Source organism: Pelecanus crispus, chromosome 3 (assembly GCF_030463565.1).
Source record: "Pelecanus crispus isolate bPelCri1 chromosome 3, bPelCri1.pri, whole genome shotgun sequence".
NCBI classification, from domain to species: Eukaryota; Metazoa; Chordata; class Aves; order Pelecaniformes; family Pelecanidae; genus Pelecanus; species Pelecanus crispus.
The window spans coordinates 67764569-67787680 of record NC_134645.1 but is presented as its reverse complement, the minus strand read 5'-3'; the positions used below and the strand labels follow the sequence as shown (position 1 = coordinate 67787680).

At 38.5% G+C, this 23112-nt stretch overlaps 1 protein-coding gene across 3 annotated transcripts in view; it reads right to left on the bottom strand.

Annotated features, from left to right (window-relative positions):
- Positions 1 to 18236, bottom strand: part of HBS1L (HBS1 like translational GTPase) — a 66108-nt gene extending 47872 nt beyond the window's left edge. Inside the window, exons 1-5 of one of the 3 annotated variants that reach the window (XM_075708593.1) lie at positions 18166 to 18236; positions 14097 to 14162; positions 11999 to 12136; positions 9812 to 10006; positions 7658 to 9144 (exon numbers count right to left, since the gene is read on the bottom strand). In XM_075708593.1, the coding sequence (XP_075564708.1) occupies positions 7658 to 9144; positions 9812 to 10006; positions 11999 to 12136; positions 14097 to 14162; positions 18166 to 18208 (1929 nt within the window). In that variant the 5' untranslated portion in view covers positions 18209 to 18236. Of the gene's footprint in view, positions 1 to 7657; positions 9145 to 9811; positions 10007 to 11998; positions 12137 to 14096; positions 14163 to 18165 lie in introns of those variants that run through there. The other 2 variants (XM_075708592.1, XM_075708594.1) reach the window with 2 other exon arrangements.
- Between the last annotated feature and the right edge of the window lie 4876 nt (positions 18237 to 23112).

The following is a 23112-nucleotide window of genomic DNA, read 5'->3' as shown; positions in this document are numbered from 1 at the left end:
TATGATAAATGGAAGTAAAACCTGAGGGACTCTAAGCTAATTAAAATATACTGTACATCGCCATTAAACTTCAGAATGTTTGCTTCTCCAGGATTTCTTTGGAATTCTCCCTATAAACAAAATCCAAAAGTATCAGTTTGTTTTTTCATTTAAGACTCCCAACTTCACTTGTCCATTAACCACAAAGCAGAAGTGATAAAAGCTATCTGTTAAAGCACAATAATCTGCATTCTGACACTTTGCACTAGGAAGGAACTGCTATCACAGTGTCCATCTGTAGCATAAAAAGACAGAAGACAAATGAGTATTTGTCCATGGACTGAGAAACGCCCATCATTTTGAACCAAAACCAAACCTTGCTGCATTCAACTGAGTGAAAAGAAAAAGCTAATTACATTAAGTCACCTTGTGGTAACATTTGTGGATTTTTGTTAATTTGAAGGAAGATATTTATACAGGAGAGCCAAAAAAAGAATTATAGAAAATTGAAAGATAAACAACATTAACAAAATGCAAGCTAAGCACCTACTAATTTTACTTGTGGCTTGTATTCTTGAAACTGCCCACACTGTCTTAATAGCTACATCAAAAACCTGAATACCTGCAGTATTAAAAAAAAATCATAAACCCAAATAAATGCCAGTGAAGAAATGCCTGCTTCTGTTAACAGCTGCAAGCAAAGCAATATAGTCCAATATTTAGAAAACTAGACTTGATCTTGAGACCTGTTCTCTGTTCCTAGATTATCCAGCGTATCATGAGTAAGGCTTTTCAACTTCCTGTGCCTTACTTTCAATTTTGACTTTTTACTGTGAAGCTTGTTGCTTATTAAATATTTATACATATAGCCCTATAAAGGCCCTGTTCTTGGTGCTATTCCTGAGAAATTACTGTAATATGAAATAGCCAGTGCTCCCACAAAGATAGCTCAACTACAAGAATGTCTTCATTAAAAAAAACCTATAGAATCCTTGCTACCCCAACAACAATCAAACTAAACATGCTCAGTTCACAGTAGTTTTAATTTCCTGCAAGGACTGCACATTTACAGACATCTGACCTCCTTCTTGCTCATACATCACTAAAACCAAAAATCTTAGTGTCATAAAGTGGTTAACAATTCCGTTAATGGTACCTGAAATGGCATAGAATCTAGCTCACTCACCAGTATCTGTATTTGTTCTGCAATACTAACACGGGCAAAAATAAATGAAAATGTAGTTTAGCCAGAAAAAGCAAGCACAAATGAAATGAATATGCACAGAATGCAGATCCTTTTGACTAAGAAGGTACCATTTTTACATAAACATTTTTTAGAAATTTGAACTTCAAGAAAGGTTTCTCAGAGAACCCATAAATACGAGCTAAATTTCACCAAACAAAAATTATATGAAGATTTCATTCTTTGATTTTATGGACAAAAAAACTCAAAATAGCCAATTGAAATATTAAAATAATGTCCATCTTCATCAGCTATTACCGTCATACTTTGACATGATGATGAGTAACTACTTCACAAGCAACTCTTCTCTAAAATCTCCATATTCTCATTATAAAAAGATGAAGACATAGTGAAAATTGTCTTACTAAGTCTTCAATTCTTAACAAATTGTTCATGAATTCTTTCAAAACGTATTATTTTAATCTCTGCAGTCTACAACCATTTTACGTGTTCTAGTCATCTTCCGGTCATTTTATTACTAGAAAGTTGTAGAGAAGGGCAATGGGTTATTTTCTAGAGGAATCCTACCAACACTAAGCATCCAAAACAATTATTTGACCATCAAACCACTGACATACCTCAGAAGTCACCAACAATTGTTTTTAATGGGCCATTTTTAAGTGTGCAATGTAACGTGTCCACAAACCAGATGAAGAACAGTTTCACGACAACACAGACACCAGAAACCCATGAAACATTTCATAAGAATCGTTCATCTCAACAATCACCTAAAAATCACAAACTGCAATTAGCTTTTACTTTTGCTAAAAATGTATACTTCAACAAACAGCCTGCATAAAGGAGCAACTGGCTGTACTCAGCACAAGAAGGACATGGACTTGTTGGAGCAGGTCCAGAAGAGGGCCACAAAAATGATCTGAGGGCTGGAGCACCTCTCCAATGAGGCCAGGCTGAGAGAGTTGGGGTTGTTCAGCCTGGAGAAGAGAAGGCTGCGAGGAGACCTTATTGCAGCCTTTCAGTACTTAAAGGGGGCCTATAGGAAGGATAGGGACAATCTTTTTAGCAAGGCCTGTTGTGACAGGACAAGGAATAATGGATTTAGACTAAAGAAGAATAGATTTAGACTAGACATAAGGAAGAAATATTTTACAATGAGGGTGGTGATACACTGGAACAGGCTGTCCAGAGAGACAGTGGAGGCCCCATCCCTAGAAACATTGAAGGTCAGGTTGGACGGGGCTTTGAGCACCCTGATCCAGTTAAAGCTGTCCCTGCTCACTGCAGGGGGGTTGGGCTAGATGATCTCTAAAGGTCCTTTCCAACCCAAAGCATTCTATGATTCTATGATTCTACAGTACAGCAATACTAAAATAGCAACCCATTCCCATTGAACTGCATTGAGACAGCAATTTGGGAAGGCCAAAAGAGTTTGCTTCAAGAAATAAATAAATCAGTCACCACTGGCTATGATTTTTGTTTCATCACATTGTTCTCTAGCGCAGACTAAACACACTAGTTTCCCAAAAGAAGTTTCTCTCGCTTCCCCACAGAAAATCCTGCAAGGTCAAAACCATTAGCACACACAAAAGCATAGATAACTTGAACTAATGACATTGCCTCATCATCTAAATAGCTGTTTGGACATAGCGAATTGAACATAAAATCTACTTAAGAGTTTAACACCTGTCTACACTTCACAGAAAGCAAGAAAGGACATGTTATCCCATAAAAATTCAACTGAATTTCCGAAGAAACAAAAAGCAGAGAAGCACCCCCTTTCAGCACTTTAGGAAGTTTATTTTTACTGAATTACAATGTGATGAAATTTTTGCTTTGTTTTTTTTCTCCCAACCACAATTCATAATCAGCATTTAATACAAAAACACTTTAACAACTTTGAAAAGCTGAGCATTTTAGATTTGAAAGAGATGTGAATCATTGTGTGTATAACCCTAAACTACTGCCCTTGTACAGAGGTACTTTAATAAATTATATATGTTTCATAAAGAGAACCTCTATCCTATCTTCATACAAATATTTTGTATAGCTATTCATTTTTGCAGTAGTAGTTGCTCTGTAACTTTTTGCATAAGTGTAGATTTTCAGAAATTGCTGATTACTGAAAAATGTATTTGAATGACATGATTAGAGGAAATAGGGCAAAACACAAAATTGCAAAGACTACCTCACTGCACCACTTAGTCTCTTAGAAATAAGATTTTGAAATATTATTGTGCAACAGTTCCAGAAATTCAAGTAGCTTGCTGTCTCTGAAGCTTAAGATCCTGAGAATTGTCTGAACAATTCAATGAGAAATTACTCATATAGTTATTTCTGAATAAAAAGTAAAAACCAGGTATGTAAAGTTCTAATCCCATGGGTTTTTTTTAGATCTGAAGCTTATGCCCCTAACATTCTATACTTTTCTCAAAACAGAAGTGTTTTCTGTTGTAATTAAAAAACAGCTAAATAAAATTATGTTAAATCACATCCCAAAGGGTACAAAGCATCAATCATTTCTGATATCCCAATGGGGGTTGTTATTTTCCTACCCTTCTCATACTTTGACTTTCAATTTGCCCTGGTTTTCCAAAACAAGTTCAGATAGAAATCAGCTAGAAAAAGGAAACCTGAAAGACAAAAATGGAACGGGTATTTAGAGACATTTTAAGAATGTTGATTTTAAGATATCAACTGTAGTAGCTCTAATTTCTACTGTAACAAAGAGCTTGAGAACTAACTTTAGACAATTGCTTTTTTCTTACTTCACTGATATCCTTTTCTTTTTAAGATCCAAATAAGGTTTAAAAATGCTATCAAAATGATCTAAAAAGCAGCTTTACAAATGCATTTCTAACCAAAAGCAAACTGGAGCCTTAATATGGCATCTGAAGACACACTAGTAGGATGCCAGGTTTTGCCTTACTTTCTCCAAAGGAATCTTCCATGGAAAGAAGTATGTCCATGCAAACCTACACAAGAACTGAAGCCTTCTTCCACAATAGATACAATCATTACAGAACATTCAATCACAATTCTATTTCTATCAGGTAAGTTAACAAGAAATTGTAATTAAGTCAGTCCTTTAAGAATATGCATTTTATTTAGGTACATAAAGCAATATCCACAAGGCAATTTTATATTAAAAATATTCAGCAGCCACTTGAAAATTAGTTACAAAATAAATTTAATGTACAAAATACCTTAGGAGTATACAGTCTGAACACCAGAAGTAGTATGTCTATGTAGTTTAATATTATCTTTTTAATCTCCATATGCAAATACAGACACAAGTACTTTGCAATCCTAATACGTAAATTCCAAAACAAGTAACACAATTAACCCATGTTAGACAAAGATACACACTACCTGCAAAATGGGGGGGAAAAGTTTTATACATACATCAATAAAATAAGCTCACTGTGTTAAGCATAAAATAGACAGATTTAGTTAACAAGAATTCTAACGTTCATTAGGCAGAAACACTTCAGTGCAAAGGCCACAGGCTTCTTACACAAAAACGCCATATACCATAGTATCATGCAGTATTCTAAGACAATTAAACCTGTCGCTAATGACACAAACCTGGTTCTCAGTAAGGAAATTAAGGAATAATTAAGGAAATTATTAAAATACCTGTTTCATTTAAAAAGCAAATATAGTAACACATTACCTTTTGTTTATAAAAACAATACCGTAAAATTTTCCAAGCATGGAAATAAATAATCTTTGCTGAAAAATAATTGGAATTCAGGTTTATCCACCACTTAGGCACCTCTGCAGTGTTCAGCCTGCAGATTTGTACTAATTCAAGGCTCACTTCAGGATTCAGGATTGCAAACTGAAGAAAAATCCCACCCCTACTCCTTATACACTGAACAGCATGTTTTGCTTCTTCAAGATCACTAACAACGAGACAAATGCAAATGAAAAAGTATTTATATATGAAAATCTAGCTACCCAACAAGATCCAAAGTTGTTTATTAAGGTATCAATCCCACAGTAAGATCCACGATAAAGATATAATGCTGATGGCCTTTAGCTTCAGTCACTTGTTCGAAGTTTAATCTGCATGAAACCTATTGCAAAACTGAGCTCCAAGTACTACACATTGCCACCTACTACTTGTACATACTTTCCAATGGAATCCACAAGACATACATTTAGGTGTATGTCCAGTTCAGGCTCTAAAATTACTAAAATTCTAAGAAGTTTTATGCAAAGAAGAGCAGCAAGGGGAATGAGAAAACAGACCAAAACCAAAGAGAAGTTCAACAAGAATAAGGGAAAAGATTTCGAGGGAAAACCAAAGTATTGAATGAAAATTTTTTAAAAATGCATGTATTGGAAACCTCTACCTACCTCAAGAGTATTTGGAGCATAAGAAAGCAAAAACACCTAACAATATACCAGGCATGACGATGGCAAACTTTGTACTAATATTTTACTTTTAGAAATTAGAATTTCTCTACTAGAAGAATACACACAATTTTGGAAAAACTGAACTTTAATTATAAATTCTCCAAATAGGACATTTTGCTTCAGTGGGAAAAATAGACTTGGACTTTTAAGCAATGGGAAGTTAATATTTGGACTAACTACAGAGAAATAGATCGCCAAAAAGCATTTCATAGTGTTCAAAAAGCAGAATTTGCTATTAAGACTAATTAGCAAAACAACCAGTATACAATCAGTATCAGCCAGGCTTCTATAGGAAGTCTTCTGAGGAAATAAATCAATTACGCTCCTGCTCATGAACTTATCATATCACAGTATGTACACTGGATTGTATCATTTACACTGCAATGCTTTAAGGCACTTAAAATAGGTAAGGATACAGATGGCTAGATTAACATGTCAACTAGAACATAAACGCTGCAGCACTGTCATCATATAAAACTTTTATTAGTAAAGGTAAGAAACATTAACTTCATTCAAGAGGTCAGAGGTCGCACTGATCACAGTCCTAAATGACAATAGCATCAACTAGACAAACAAGCAAAATATACAGAATATGAAATTTGTACCTGAGAGCATTGGAACATGTTTTATTTTTATTTAGAAACCAAACTGTAGTGCAATCTGAAGTCTGGAATAAAACTTAAAGTTTTTGTCTTCTTTTTGATGCTACATGCTCAACAAAAATTAGATGAAAACTAGATGAGAGTTTTATCTACTGTTCCATACTAGCTGCCAAGTTTAGCATGAATAAGTGTATGGCAGTATAAAAACAAACGTATTTTTCTAGTTGCAGCAGTACCTTTATTGCACTTATTGCCGTTCAGGTTCTAAAATACTGACATCGACACTGGAAATATATTAAAAGTAGTAATGTGTACTAAAAAGAAAGTTGAAACATACATGCAGTTACTAATTTGACTAACAGGGACACAAGAGTCTAGTAATTATCAGCGAAAAAAATAAGTCCAGAATGTCCTGATTCTGATCTTTCATATAAAGATTCAGAGTAACAGCAATGGGTGCAAACAGTAGAAGAGAATACATTTCCATTACTAAAGGAAGCTTTCTTCAAAACAGACAAAAGGCAGACACAAACAGCACTTAACGCTTTGCCTGATTTTTTTTTCCATTGAGCAAAGACTCTCATGCTAAAGTTGAAAGAATTGTTACTACAATACTTTTCTGAAAAACTTGAGAATAAACCATAGAATCCTAGTGAAACTTCTCATTAAATACATGCAACATGTATATACCTACAAAATAGCTGTTCTAAAATTCTGAGTATCACATTTTGACAGCTGATTAGAGAGTGAATGGGGGCAGGCACACAATTTTAATTGCATGCTCCCCTACAAATTTGGTCCTATCAAAAACTATACATGTCCTATCACAATTAAAACTGTCAAAACCTGAGGTTAGTGAGGCTTTTAAAAAAATAAAGCTATTTCTGTTGTAATATTGTAATCAGGATAAAGATAGAAGAGAATAGAGACATTGACTAAAAATACCAATTACAAGACTGGCAGTTTAATACCGTAACTTACCAGAAAATCTAACTTCAAGAATATTTAACAAAACAGTCATAATATAAACTGAGGTTCCCGCTCCCCAAATGATGCACCACATAGTAAAACTAAATTACTTTACAAAATAATAATTCAGTGTTCTTCCCAATGAACTGTATCAATACCTAGAGAGATGTTTCAAGATGTCTAATGGTGTTTATAGAATTTTGTACGTGCAATCTCTATATACTAAATTTCAAGACTTTGCAAAAGTTAAAAATGTTAAATTGTCAGTGAAAATTAGGCAAAAATAAAGATATTCAGTGCAACAGCTTAAAAGTCCACATACAAATTTGTTACCAAACACTGAGAACTGTAATATGTCAATTAAAAAAATAAAAAAAATTCAATTCTGGATTATAAATAGGTCCCATATAGTTAGTTGCGTTTTTTTTAATATACCAAGATATAAACACTGATTCTTCCCCTCCCCGCCCCCCCCCCCCAACTATTCTCTTGTAAAAGCTCTTTTTTGGTTAGCTTTCACAATATCATCAGGAGATGCTGATTTGAAGTCAAATGGTGTTATGGCTATTATAGGACCAGTTTCCTTGGGCTTTATGTCTTGTACTTGTCTACTGTATAGGAAAGCTTTATGCATACCAATTGTGCGCCGCTTATAACCTTTTGGAGGGTAACGGAGACACAAGGTTAAAGCAAAAGCTGAAGGTCTTGCACGTAGCACCTTCATCCATGAAAGGGACAAATCCTGCCTCTTAGGAGTAAGCCCTCTTTTGGGTTTTTTATTTGTTTTGGCAAAACCAGAACATTTTCCTTGTTTTTCTTTTAAAAGTCTAGTTTCAGGGCTTAAGATATTTGACTGTCCTACCACATTTTGTTCTGCAGATACATTGGCATTTTTTACAAGGACACTTAAATCAATGTTGGTTCTTTTAGAGGGCCTCAGTTCAGCTACATTGAGCATGGGGAAGTCTGTCCTTTGTTGAGTTTTATCTACTTCAATAGTCTCTGCTATTAAATCCGAGAGTGATAAATTCTCTATTTCCTTTAGTGGAGAAACTTTAGAGTGGGCTAGAGAAGACAAAGATCCTGTTAGCTCTGGCATTCCACCTGAAGTTTGGGGTTGACTTACTAGTTGTGATAATGGTGAGGTTCCCAATTTCATATCAGTGAGACTTGCTGTTGACTGGGTATAAAGATCAGCCAAAGAATAACAGCGGTTAGCACTGCTTTCCTGGTGCTCCTGAAGTAAGTCGGCCAATGATGTACTTCCAGACCTTAACACTGACAAAGCAGCCACGTCTGAAGACGGACTTTCTTGTTTTCTACTTTGCACAAGTGAAGAAAAATTTTCAAGAAGTTCGTTCTTTCTATTTACAGTATGACCGACTTCATTACGAAGAGTCAGTTTTCCTAAAGCACTTGTTAAACACGGAGGACTGTAAAAATGTGCATTACTATTACAATCAGAAGTATTTGAGGAAACAAGAGGAATGCTGTCTTCAGGACTCAAAGAATCACTAACTACATTCTGCATCAGCAAGGATTTCAAGTCCTGTGTTTCCTTGCATTCCAACTCCTTAAAGGAAGGATTTCCAGATGGGTTACTTCCTATGCTACAGTAAACATCTTCCCTGTCAGGAATCAAACTTACTGTGTTAGCACTTTCTGGTAGTTGATTCTCTGCCTGTTTATTCACAGGTTCAAAAAATGATCCTTTACACAACTCATCACTGAAAGAAGATGACAGAACAAGTGAAGAGGATTTCAATCCTTTCCTTTCAGATGTGGGTATATTGGATTTTTCAGCATTAAGGAGCATTTTGTCATTTGTAATTAAAGAGTAACAAGCTGAACCACTTTTGGCTGTCAAGTTTCCAAACCCAGGTTTGTTGTTGTTGTCAGCAACATTTTCTATGGCACAAGAGAAACTGTCTCTATCAATACACATTTCTGGACAACAAAGTAAGTCTCCTTACCTTACAATAGCCAATAATTTTCAGATGGAAGTGTAGTCACCGCAAAATAGCCCATGTTTTTAAAGTAGACAGCAGCAACAAAAAAATCAAGAAGAAACATGAAAAGGCATTTAATTACTAAGTGTTATCCAAAGATATGCAATGTTCTACAATTAAATTATGACTTTCTACTGGAATACCTAAGAAACTTCAAGAATCAGCAAAGAATGCCAGTAAAGAACACAAAGATTTAAGCATAATTCAAAATAAGAAAGTTACTGTACAGGCACTACCAAAAAAGGGAGGTATTGGGGATGGGAGATGTCAGTCCACCAAACAAATAATGTAAGTGCATAAAACTTAAAGATGTTGTCCAACTTTTAGGACATGTATTCATTTAGTTAAGTTATATATTAGAAATCAGAAATTTACTGTGAACTGCAGATGGTTGCAGTTTGAATTTAAGCTGACACTAAGGTTTTATTTTGACTTCTAGCTCAAGAAAAGCTACTGTTTCCTTTAAATGTTTTTAGAACACAGAAACAGAAGAGTAAGTTGGTCTTTTTTGATTTTCTAATAAATGACTAATGCAATAACAAGCATCTTCGCAGCTTGTAAAGCCAAAATTAAACTGTACATAGAGATGAATAATCTTGAATGTAAACAATTGAATAGAAGTATACCTTTTGTCGTCTTTCCTACAATCACAGCGTCCTCATTCTTGGTCTTCACATTTTGCTTACTGTCTTGTGAAAGCACAAGATCCAAAGCCTTCTGTACATCAAATTTACTATCCAGTACTGCTTGCACCATTGTTTGCTCTGGTACAGACTCTGCCAAAACTTCTCTCATTTGATCAAGGCATGAATTAAGACGGGCTAAAAGAGACATATTACTGTTATAAGCTGCACAAAAAAATATCTTAAGCGGCCTAACCCCTAGCACCACACATCTGATTAACAAGAACAGGAGAAAGATACCATAGTAAAAGATAAAACCTTTAGAAATTAATTTCAGTCTCACTTATTGCCATGATAAACTTTGCCCCCAAACCCTGCAGAATATTTGACTAATTTCAGATAAAGAACATATCACTGACTACTATTTATTAGTTTATAAAGTCTCAATATTGAAATACTATGATGTTGTAAAATTAACTATCTTCACTGCAGAGAAGAAATACAAATAATCACCTTAAAATTATCCAAAGTAATTTAGTAAGTCAACATGGAATCCCACTGAACAGCACATGTTACGTGTTTACAGATGCTATAATTAACACCCAAACTACCTGCAATCTTTACCTTTCCTAAAACTGTAATAAATTTTTTGGCTGATAAAATCAATTTTCTTTGCAGCTATTTCTGCAACTAGTATAAGCCTTGACTAAAATAAGATTCTTAAGTCTTGACCTGCCTCACAACAAGGGACTGAAAATTCACCAGGCTGGAAGTAGTGTGCTAATCAGACATACAAACACAAGAGAATAGAAGAAAATCTTCCTGAATATCACAGTTTCTGCGAGTTCAGATTTTAGAAAACAGGAACTGAACAACAGGAAGATGACTACAGATAATTTATTTGAATACCTCCTCAAAGACAGTGATTTTAAAGAACTTTGCTAAGGGAATTCAACACCACAGAATTCCAGCTTCCTCAAGGTTACTTAAATCAGCACCCTCAATTCGTAACCAAGTCAATGTTCCCAGACATTTGCTCTGCAAAACAAGTACTGGCAGAGCCCTGCACAATGTGCTGCTTGGCCATTTTATTACCCAACACTCAACAAGGACAATCTTGCCAAACTCTGTGCAACCAGATTGAGTACAATCAGTGATTTTGTATTAATGGCCAACACTGCACACTATACCAAATGTAACAGGTGTTGTGGGACCACTGCTGTTTTCACAGTAGAAATGGTTATTTCTAGGTTTCTTTTCCATCTTTTTTTAGTCCAGAACATTACTTTCCTTCTTGTTCCAATATCAATTCTTAACTGACTGAGTCTGTCAAAAGCATTCTGAAAAGCCAGGGTACCGTATTGTCTAGATCACCTGTATCCACATACTGGCTGATTCTTTCAAATTGCCCTCTACAACATTATTTCCTGCTGTAAAAACACATATATTACACCCCAATTTATCACGTCTATGCATTAGCATAGCTTCTACCAATTCACTTGACATGGAATCTAGATTGTTTCTATTCTACCTATTTTTTCTGAATTTTCTGCAACTTGTTTTAAATACCAAATTTCATTCATGCATATTATTTATCTCAGCTCAGAACTCGGCTTGTAACATGGAATTCATGGCTGCAGGACTGAATGGAAACCAAAGTCTAAGGAATTCAAAACCTTACCTTCAAGGATAAGAAAAGACTGTAGAGGATACAGGTATCTAAAGATATTGGCTACTGTTTCAAGGAACTGTGTGACTTTGAAAACCTCTCAACTGCTACTAGTTGCCATAATTTGGAATGCAACACAAGTAAAAGATCATTCTACAAATACTCTAATACTCTTCCCTAGGCATCCATTTGCGGAATCAAGACCTTGAGCTACATGGATGCTTGGCCTGAGCCAGTACAGCTGTTCTTATGTCTGAATTTCCTATCAGATCTCATTATTTCTAATAAGAAACTAAGAACGTATTTCAATGTATGCAACCAAGTTACAAGTAGTATACAAAAGGTAGTTACAAACTTGAAGAATCATCACTGAAGCTATGCTCGTGAAGGGTGTTGTTCTACAAGACTACAAAATTGTGAATAGTGTCAGTCAAGTAACAAACGTTAATTTAAGACTATTTTAGTAAGTCCTTAATTCATAAAAGAGATTGTTCCGAGAATTATTTATTTTCTATAATTACCTCTATCAACTTCAGTCAACTGATGATTGGATGTAAAATAATCAGCAGTATCATCTGTACCTTCATAGCCATATTCTTCTTGTAATGGCTCAGCAAATGTTGCTGGTTTCTCTCGTCTGGAGTAGATAAACTGAGCTGCTGCATTAGGTAAAAAAAAAAAAAGTATTAAAAACAAAAAGTCAAATCTTCTTTCCTCCTTTAAAAACTGGACATATCTAAAGGGGAAAAAAAGTTAAGATGCTGACCCGTTGCAGTGGTTTGGGCGGGGGGAGGATGGGACGCTACTGTATAATGACTACTACCTGCAGACTGTACAGAGCATACAGCAGTTCATGCTGGAATATAAATAAGTCACCAACACAGTGAAACCACAGGCTGGGCAATATCTTTGTATTCATGTAATGCAATAATTCTGCAAAGTTCAGTATTCAAACAAAAGAATATACTCCAGGTTTGAAAAATAGTATTTTCTATACGAAATTACCCTCTATGGCCTAATGCTTTCAGAACCTTACTCCACTTTTTTTTTTTTACCTCCATTACAAGTAAAAAAAATTAGCATGAAAATAACGTTGCTTCTACAGTATGGCACTGTCAAACTACTGGTAACAATTTAATGGAGTTGAACACATTCTTCTCTTCTTGGACTTTCATTAGAAATACAGCCCATGAATTAAAAAAGTATATTCACACAAAACTTTAAACAAGTGCATAATTCCACTCTGATTTAGCAACACATTAAGGCATATATAGACAAAACTTCTTGGTGAACATGAGCCCCTGTCATTACATACTCTCAGAAATGTAAGCAAATTTCCTTATGTTATGTAATATTCCCCCCAGCTCCAAAATACATACTGAAAGTATACATATATCCAGAAGTTTAGTAGTATAGCCTCAGCAACTGTTTCCCAAATGCACACCATTTCATATTCAATCACCAAAACTGAAGCACCTATTAAAAGATTGCTATAAAACCTAGATCAGATTATTTTATAAATGAAGCATACATAAAAATAAGTCTTGGGAAAACTACTGTGCACAAACAAGAATTAGTTTTGCAATTGAGCAGTTTATATTTGATTAAAAAGTAAACACATTGCACATTTTCATCACAAAATACAAGGTTACCTTAATTCTCAGAAAAGGTCTGAAAAATTCTAGCAGTTAAACTTAGAAATTGAATGTAAGACGATCTGAATTTAAATCAGGGAATGTGACCACAAATAATAAAAATGCACACCTACATTTGCTTATCTCAAATCAACAGGATGACAGAGGAACAGATTTTTAAAGACCTACTTAACTCAAGTACCTGTGGCCAGAGGTCACAGACTACACCACCGTCACAGTGGATTTAGATCCAACCTAGTTACCTGCAGCAGCACAGCTTCACATCAACATCAGCCATACTATTTTCAGGGCCTACTCAGTGCTAGAAACACTGCCACCAAATCTGGGGAAACCCTGAACTGATAACCTTGCCAGAGATTTGACTGGAGAACACAACCTAGTGGTTCTACAGCTGGGCTGAATTCAGCTGGATTAAGCCACTCCAATTATGTCTTACCTCAGCACAGAGCATCACTATTTTTATACCTACTTTGCAACACTACAAATGCCCAAAGGCTTATTAGCTCCACATGATCTTGCATGAGAACAGAAGCAGTGAGGACCAGTGCTGCATCCCACAATAAGACTCCTTACCCTGCATTTACTGAAAGTTGTGTAAAAGACGTCAACTACCAGGTGCAGAATCACAACTGTTAAGCCCAGCCAGATCCTACTAACAATTTTAAAAGACACCAAATGTTTCAAGACTATCAATACATTCCCATAAAACAGATTTTTACTTTATCAAGTACATTCTGACCACCCGAGATAACATACTTGTACAACTGAAGATGTGCCCAGTTGTCTAATGTGAATTCCAAAAGTACAACAGTGCCTAACACTACACCTAACTGACTTTAACAGGATTATGGTCGCTAGGCGCTTTTCAAAAGTTTCACTAGCTTTTAAATATTGTTTTATTCTAGAAATAAATATCAGAATAGGAATCAATGGACAATGCTTATATGTAATCATTTGAACTAACCTGTTGAAGGAGAAATGCAATAATCATCTTCTACTGATTGGCCATACACATCATCATCTTCAAAATCTATGAAGCAGAAACAGAAAGATTAGTCTGCAAAATTTCTAAATACTTAATATTATAATTCAAAGAGTAGTTTTTACATCAAGTTTTAAGAAATTATGCATCTCTAGTATTCCAGAAGTGCAGTTAAGTACTGTGTATTTACCTAGTGTCCTGGTTTCAGCCAGGATAGTTAATTTTTTTCCTAGTAGCAGGCAGAGTGCTGTGTTTTCGATTTAGTATGAGAAGAATGCTGATAACACGCTGATGTTTTAGTTGTTGCTAAGTACTGCTTATGCTAGTCAAGGACTTTTCAGCTTCCCATGCTCTGCCAGGTGCACAAGAAACTGGGAGGGGGCACAGCCAGGACAGCTGACCCAAACTGACCAAAGGGCTATTCCATACCATATGGCATCATGCTCAGTATATAAACTGGGGGGAGTTGGCCAGGGAGCAGCGATCGCTGCTCGGGAATTGTCTGGGTATCGGTCGGTGTGTGGTGAGCAATTGCATTGTGCATCACTTGCTTTGTATATCATTATTATTATTATTATATTGCTATTATCATCATTACTATTTTACTTTATTTCAATTATTAAACTGTTCTTCTCTCAACCCAGGAGTGTTTCTCACTCTTACTCTTCCGATTCTCTCCCCCATCCCATCGGGCCAGGGGGAGTGAGCGAGGGGCTGCGTGGTGCTTAGTTGCTGGCTGGGGCTAAACCATGACACCTAGGTAAGAAATTCTAAGTTACAATAATAGAATTTTAACATTTAATACTCTATTCATTGGGAAAGCCAAAAATTTTCAAGAGGTGCCATGCTTCACACCTCCTCCTTCAGCATCTCCTTTAGAAGTCTGCCCTCACAGCCCAAACACAACTTTCTACAGTTCCACAGATCTTCACCCATGGCACTTCTCTTGATATCTCTGCATGACCTCTCAATGGTCTTAACCACAGACAGTTCAATTACAATCTCTACTCCAACAACTCAGGATCAGCATTTCTACGCCATACCTATGTACTTCTCAGCTTTCTTCTCTGGTCTATCCTCACGGCCATCTACCTTTCAACAGAAGTTCAGCAAGGTAAAAACACAATTCACAATTTCTTTGAATGTGCAAAATTGTTTCAGCCAAAAAGCAAGAATCTGATACAGTTACTTAAATATAGTCATATACTTTCCCCATTTAAAAAAGAAAAAAGAAAAAAAAAAAGGTATCAGGAATCAGTTATCAGGAAACAGGAAGAGAAAGTAAATTATCCCCCTAAGTTATACCCCCCCAAAAAATCCTAGTATTATGTAAATCTTGAAAATAAATTTGTAATTTTCACTAAGTAATGATGAAATACATAAAAAAAATTAATGAAGTATTTTTAAAGATGTTATTGCATACACTTGGCAGTTTCACAAATAGCATGTATTGTTTATTGTTTTAAAAGAATGAGAGAAAAAAGTAGCTATCAGCTAAAAAAAAGATCTGCACTCTGATATCAGCTTACAGACCACAGAACTGGAACATTACAAACACTGTATCTATCTATAAAAGGCTCAGAATTTAGGACATGAAAGGTTCATTTATCTCGAAGTAAACTTAACACTATAATTCACTGTAATTAAAAAAAAAAAAATGCCAACCAAAAGCAGTAGCTAAAAGGGCTGGCACAAGTATACAAAAAGTTTAGTGAAAAAAACAGGAATCTACTTTGGAAATTAAGTATCACGGGATAAAGAAAACGTATTATAGGCTTGTTTTGATTGTTTGTCTCTAAAAAAAGAGCATATTGTTATCTACTTTTTGACCATGTTGAAAATAACACACTGTCTCCTGGTTCCATGCTAGGACCAATTAATCTATAAAAAGTCTAGAGAAGAGCTATACATTTTTTTCAAAGTAAAAACACTTTTTGGAGTTTGGCCAATACTTGGAGAGTGTCAAGGAGAACTCCAAGATGACTTGTGTGAATGGTTAACATTCACAGTTAGTAGTAAGTGAAATCAAGGTAAGTCTTGTCAGTGTGCATTATTTGAATCACTTGTATATCCCATACCGGTTTAATTTCTAGACTAAGAAAAGGACACCTCAGTGAAAATGGCTCAGCTTGCATTGATCACAAAAATAATTATTAAAAAGTGACAGAAATTGCAGAGAACAGAGTAAAACCCACAGAAGCATTCCACAGTATCAACAACTGTATCACCAACATACTCTCAAGGTGGAATACCACATTCAGTTCTGATCACAATACCTCAAAAAGGAGGGAGCAGAAATAGAATATGGTCAAATAAAGGCCACAAGACCTAAGGCCTCACAAGCCTTCCTGCGAAAGGAGACCAAAAAATAATGCAAATATTTACTTTAGAAAAAAGACAAATAATTGAGCCAGACAAAGCACTACAGAATAAGTGGCATAAAAAGAACATATGGCACTATATTAAATTTAAAAAAAAAAAGATGACACAAAAGCGTACTTCATTTGGGACAGAAAGGATTGTATGCAACTACAAAAGTAGTATACACTGTAAGTATAAAGACCACACATATACACACTTCTAATTAAACCTGACCTGTAACACAACAGTAAAGTTTCAAACAGCAATAACAACTTAAGCCTCATGGCCACAGCAAACAGCAAATTACTGTGTATTTCAGCACCGTCATTAAAAGAGATTCTAGTGAGCGTACACACACTGAAATGAATTCTATAGATTGGTCACCCAACTTCACAGATGACAGAGATTCAGTTGATATCAACATTTCAACCAAACTGTGATGAAAAAAATGTCTAGAGGATGAAAGAATCAAGCAGTAAAATCCCCAATCCAGTCTAAGTTTTTAGGTACCAGGTAAATTTGCACTAGTGAAACCTGCAAGGTAGGCCACACAGATGTCATGGCTTACATGGATTTACATGACTTCCCCGAAAATTACAAGATCACAGTACAAAAACTAATTTGTGCTACTGTAATACATATGCACATTGCATCTGTTCACTCAACAGCAAAAGACTAAATGCAGACAGAAGTATGTCTTGCAATTTTTTTATATCCTCTGACAAAGTGAGGCAACAAAATAGCTGATCCCATACGCAAAGATTCTTTCAAATACCAACTGGAAGTGTGTCCATTTTTCCACAGCCCAAGCCAACACAAACAAAACCTTTGAGAAAAAAGGGTGCAATGTACAGTTTGCCTAAGTTAATAGGACAGGGCACAAGGAAAGCTGTAGTACTGCAGGCATGAGCCGAGCTCTTACATGAGGGCTCATTCATCCCATGCAAGCTTAAGTAAAACACGACAGAACGGTGTCTGAAAAATAGGTTCTTCCTCAGATGCTCAACTCCATCTTCAAGAACTACATTTCTTCTACGAGGAACGGCTGTTGCCACTTATCTAGATATGGCTGAACACCAGCAACAATTTGTTAGTTAGACTGGGAACACAAACTTTTAAGCTTTACAAGACCAAAAACAGGCGGTTCAATTGCCTTGAGGCTTGGTTTTCAAGTCACTCCCACCCGCCTGAAAAGCGGTCAACTTCGGCAGCTTAAGGCAACTCAGGTAAAGCCCTGCCAGGGCTCGGCCTGCGTGCCGGGGCCGCGCTTTCCCCCTGTGAAAGCTCCCGGGAGCCCGCGGCAGCCGGAGGCGGCCCTGAGGGGCAGCAGCGGCGCGGCCACGTGCGCCCGACCCGCCGCTCGGGCGGGAAACGGCTGGGGGCGGGGGGGGGCGGGGGAGAGGCGGGGCGAGGCCTCGCACCGAGCCTCGTCCAACCCCCGCGGAGGGGAGGGGGCTGCTTCTCCCCTCCCACCGCCCTTGACAGCCCCCCGCGCCCTCCCCTCCAGCCGTGCGGGCCCGGGCGCACCCTCCCGCCCGCGGACAACGCCGCGCACCCCCCGCGGGGCGGAAGGGCCCGCCGGGGGAAGGGGTGCGGGCCTGCGGAGGGGGTGGCGCGACGCGACCGGCGGCTGGGGCGGCGTCGGGGGCGGCCCCCGCAGCTCTGCCGCCGGCTGCTGCTCGCCCACTACCTTCGTCGTAGTTATAGCCTCGGACGTTCCTGTGCCGGGACATGATGGCGGCGGCGGCCGCCTCGCTCGCCCGCGGTGGCGCTGGCGCCGTGGACCTAGGGCGCCATGTTGGTGTCCGGCGGGCCTGACGGAATCCCCCTGCGCAGGCGCGGCGGGCCGCCTTCCGCCCTCGTCGCGCTGCCGCGCATGCGCGGCCTCTCCCGCCTCGCCGCGCCGCTTCCCGGTCGACCGGTCGCGCGGGGCGGGGGCGGTTCCCTAAGCCTCTCGCGCTCCTCCCCTGCGCCGGGCCGTTGGCCACGTCAGCGGCGGGCGCTGGCCTCGCGCCGCCCGTTCCGGCTGAGGGGCGCAGGGGAGGGTGGTCGGCCCGGGGGCTTCGCCCCTCACCGCGCCCCCGGCCTCCATCGGCTGCCTCGGAGGCTGCCCGGGAGCAGCCGCTGCGGCAGCGTGCTCGGGCAGGTCTCTGCGCCCAGCCTCCGGTGGCGGCGTGCTCCGGGCAGGGTAGGCCCGGCCCTGCGAGGGGTAGCGCCTGTACGCCTCAGCTGCCCCCAGACGGGGAAACAGCCCCGTCCCAGCGGTGCTGCAGCCGACGCCCAGAGCGCCGGCAGCCAGCCACCCGGCTACGACACTGTCTGGAGTCTGACCTTACACTCCAGCCGCAGTCTTGGCATTGGAAGTGTAACCCTCGTTGCTACATCACTATTCACACCTCAAAACTTAAAATGGATGAACGGCTGCAACTGTATGTGCACATACATAAGCATATTTAAGATTATTCAAAGGCGAGATCGTTGATGACAACATGGCGTTCTGGCTTGGCCTAAGTTCACCGAAGGGTATGTGCATTTAAATGTACTCTCAAAATACCATTTCTGTATTTGTGTACCACCATGGGAACCGAGTTTGAAAGGCTTTGAAATTCACTACAAGTTTTTTTTTTTCAATTCTGGATCTGAAACAGCACAAATTGACCTGGCCTGTTGGTGACCAGTAGCCATTACAATCCAGTGACTGACTAGTAGCCAGGATTAAATGAGCTGGCTGTAGGTAAACACAAGCTGTATTAATTAGCATTGCTGTTGGCAGTGTTAAGCAGCAAAACATCAAAGCATTAGGCTCCATGGAGGTCTCGATGTTTTTGAAGGCTAACTCTGAAACTTAGCTCATCGTATCAGGCCAAGATGTTTTTGTAAGATGGCAAGTAAAGGACACTTAATCATCTCTAATCAGAAGAACAAACATTCAGTATCCTTTAACCAAAGACATCCCAGAGCAACTAGACCTTGAAGAAGTACTGAGAAAATGATAAAAGGGAACATCCTGTCCCAAAAGGTGCTGGAAAAACTGGATGATTGCCAAAAAACAGTAACTGGGGGAAAGGTAATTCCAGCAGGGGGAGATCGCGACCACCGACTCAGTTTAGGACCAAAAGGATTTGTCCCCCTACACCCATAAGGAGCATGTGTGCTAATTTACATAGCAAGTGAGGCTAATTAGAATAGGGTTGACCAACAGCAGATAGTATGGTAATTACTAACCAATCATCGTAGAAAGGATAATTACTAACTCTGTAAGTTTTGTGTATAAATAAGGTGCAGAAAGTCTCATTCGGTGTGCTAGCTTTGTGGAATTACCACCTAGCACCCACCTCTGTGCAGAAATGAAATAAAATTTGTATCTCGACTCAGCATGTGAATTGGATTGTTGCACACCGGGTAATGAGCTCCCTTTGTGAGACAACAGCGTGACTTCATTGGCACATTACTGTAGGCACCATCTAGAACCGAGTTTCAGCCTGCAAGTGCTGTCGTAGGGGATCAGGTAATCAAGAAACATCCCTACAGCTGCTCCTCTTGCTGGGTCAGAGAGAGAAGGGCAGGCAGAGAAGTGTCCTGGTTTCGGCTGGGATAGAGTTAATTTTCTTCCTAGTAGCTGGCATAGTGCTGTGTTTTGGATTTAGTGTGAGAATAATGTTGATAACACACTGATGTTTTAGTTGTTGCTAAGTGCTGCTTATGCTAGTCAAGGACTTTTCAGCTTCCCATGCTCTGCCAGGTGCACAAGAAACTGGGAGGGGGCACAGCCAGAATAGTTGATCCAAACTGGCCAAAGAGCTATTCCATACCATCTGACGTCATGATCAGTATATAAACTGGGGGGGGGTTGGCCTGGGGACAGCGATTGCTGCTTGGGAACTGTCTGGGTATTGGTTGGTGGGTGGTGAGCAATTGCATTGTGCATCACTTGCTTTGTATATTGTTATTACTGTTTTTATTACTACTACTATTTTACTTTATTTCAATTATTAAACTGTTCTTATCTCAACCCAGGAGTGTTTCTCACTCTTCCGATTCTCTCCCCCATCCCACTGGGGCAGGGGGAGCGAGTGAGCGGCTGCGTGGTGCTTAGTTGCTGGCTGGGGTTAAACCACAACAAGAAGACTCGATAAGCTTCGGTGGCAGAGGGAGATAGGAGAGAGATCCCAGTTCACAGACCCTACCAGTGGTCCCTGCTGAGCTCCAGCTCTGACAGACTCAGCTGCTTCTACATCCACCAGCCTGGTTGTTCCCCAGATACCTGCATTCATCTATATGCTCGGGAGCTGCTAGGCAGATGATCCCATTAATGTTTCTCAAGTCAGACGTCTCCATCTTCAAGGCCATTTAATGCTTTATTTACCATCTTTTTATCTGGTCTTGACAACACCAGAAATCCAGCCTCCTCCAGCCACCTGCATGCCCCAGGTGTCCTCCGATATCCCACCGCATAGCCACACATCCCTACAAACACACATACCCTGGTTTGTAACTGCCACCTAACTATTGTCTCATCCTGGCCCACATGCCAAAACTGTTGCTGTCTGCAACTCCACATCCTTCCTGGTCTCTGCCGGAGGCAGGGTGTGTTAAACATAAGCCAAAGTTTGTGTTCATATTCAAATTGTACGCAAATGTGCAGATTGTTTCCTTATGTTATTTGCATACTTCTAACTAATTTGTACAGAACAGCACATGCAGCTGCACAAACTTAGTACCTATAGAATATCTTTCATATGGTGCTAAGATTAAAATAGAGTTGGAAACAAAGATTTCTAATTAATGCTGGCGTCCTGTTGACCTTTATCGACCCAAATGTTCTCTACAGCAGAGGTTTGGCAGAAGTTGTGTTGATCCTTATCTGTCCCAATCTCTTGATATGGGTCAAAGATACAAAAGTAAAGAATTGCTAGGATACGTTATAATTTAATATTACACAGCCAGGGTGACGCACTTCTAAATTCAAAACCTGATTCCATCATGTGCTATTTGAACCTTTAGTGAAGTAACTTAAGACACTAGCGCTATAACCCTCACAGTCTGCCTCCAACAGCTTTACTTTGGAAATGGCACTCTTTCAGCCTCCAGAATTAGTTAGATCCCATTTTTCAAATGTTAAAAACTCCAGTAAATCTTAATCATGTAAATTTAGCATTTTTGTTTCTTTCAAGTAGTGACCACATTTCTCATTTCACACCTGACCATCCTATTGCAAAGATGTTTCTTTTATCCTTCATATTCATGCTTTTTACACAAGCCACCAGCTGCTTATCAAGTAATAATTTTTCATGTTTGAATTTTATGTTCACATTTATCACTCTTGATTTTCAGTGACTGTGGCCTCCACAGATATGACCCACATTTCATTTGCTTCATAGTCAAATGTAACATTGTTTTCAAGATACCAAAATTAGTATTTAAAAGAAGAAAATAAATAATAGCTGTAAAAATATAAACATGATCTATGCCCAGTGTAGGAGATGATACGCTGTGTAGTCTTTCCATGGCATTAACACTGAACTTGGAAGGCTGCTATTTTTCTTCATTTAAAGTGTACTAGGTTATATCATATGGAGACCTGAGGGGAAAAAAAAGTATCAAGAACAACAATTTCATACAGAAGCACAATTATTTCACATTACAGCGGTATCTTCAGAGAGTCATAAATACACTGTGATCATTCCTTGCCTTTCCTTAACTCTGAGACCTATGCAAATGTTTTGGGGAAAGCTGTTCAAAAAATAATAAGCTTTAGGCCTCAAGCCCTAGCTATACCTCAGTTAGTGCTATTTGTAAGTCAATGCAAGGTTCATGAAAAGTATTCATCTGATAGCAAAGCAGTCTATAACTAAACATTATTCCTCCAGCAGCAATTAACACACCATCAGAGAACCTCGTCAGTCTGGCTCCAGCAGCTCTGACCAAGGAATGACTAACCAGGTCACTTCTGGTAAACGCTATGAGTGTTCATTTCCTTCCTGCCCACTGAGATAATATATTACTATAAGGCATGTGCATTAAGAAGTGAACTAAGACCACCAGTCTCAATCCAGGTGGCAGCTTTACTGGTAATCCTGGGTTTTTTCAGCAGTCTCCTGGGCGCTCCCAGTTCCAGCACTACTAGGGTTTTTTTTGTAACAGTAAGAATCAATTAATAAAATATTTAATAGTTTCTTTTACCTAAGCAGGAAGTTTTTCAAATGATATTATTTCTTCTTAAATTGAAGTTACCCAGCTTTTTAGTAGTTTTAAAGTTCTTAGTTAAAAAACAATATTTCAATATTGTTTCCTTTTAAACTAAAGTTAAGCGAGACCTGGTCTGGGAAAAAAAACAGTGTAATTCCAGGTGTTATACCACACTATGCGGTGTGGGTGTTAAGTTTTAAAATACAGATATTATAAATGTCACTAAGCGCTTTTCCAGCTGATAAATTATATGACAAGATCAAAAGAACTGTAGCCAATAAATACATGTCTGTTTTTGTTTAAAATGACACCACCTAGATCAGAAGCTGATTCAGGAGTCAGAAAGCAAAGAGTATTAATAAATGATCATTTTGTACATATGGTAAATAGCAAGTGTCTCCAATTTTCTGCAGTATGAATGAGCTTGTTAAATATATTCATTATTTCT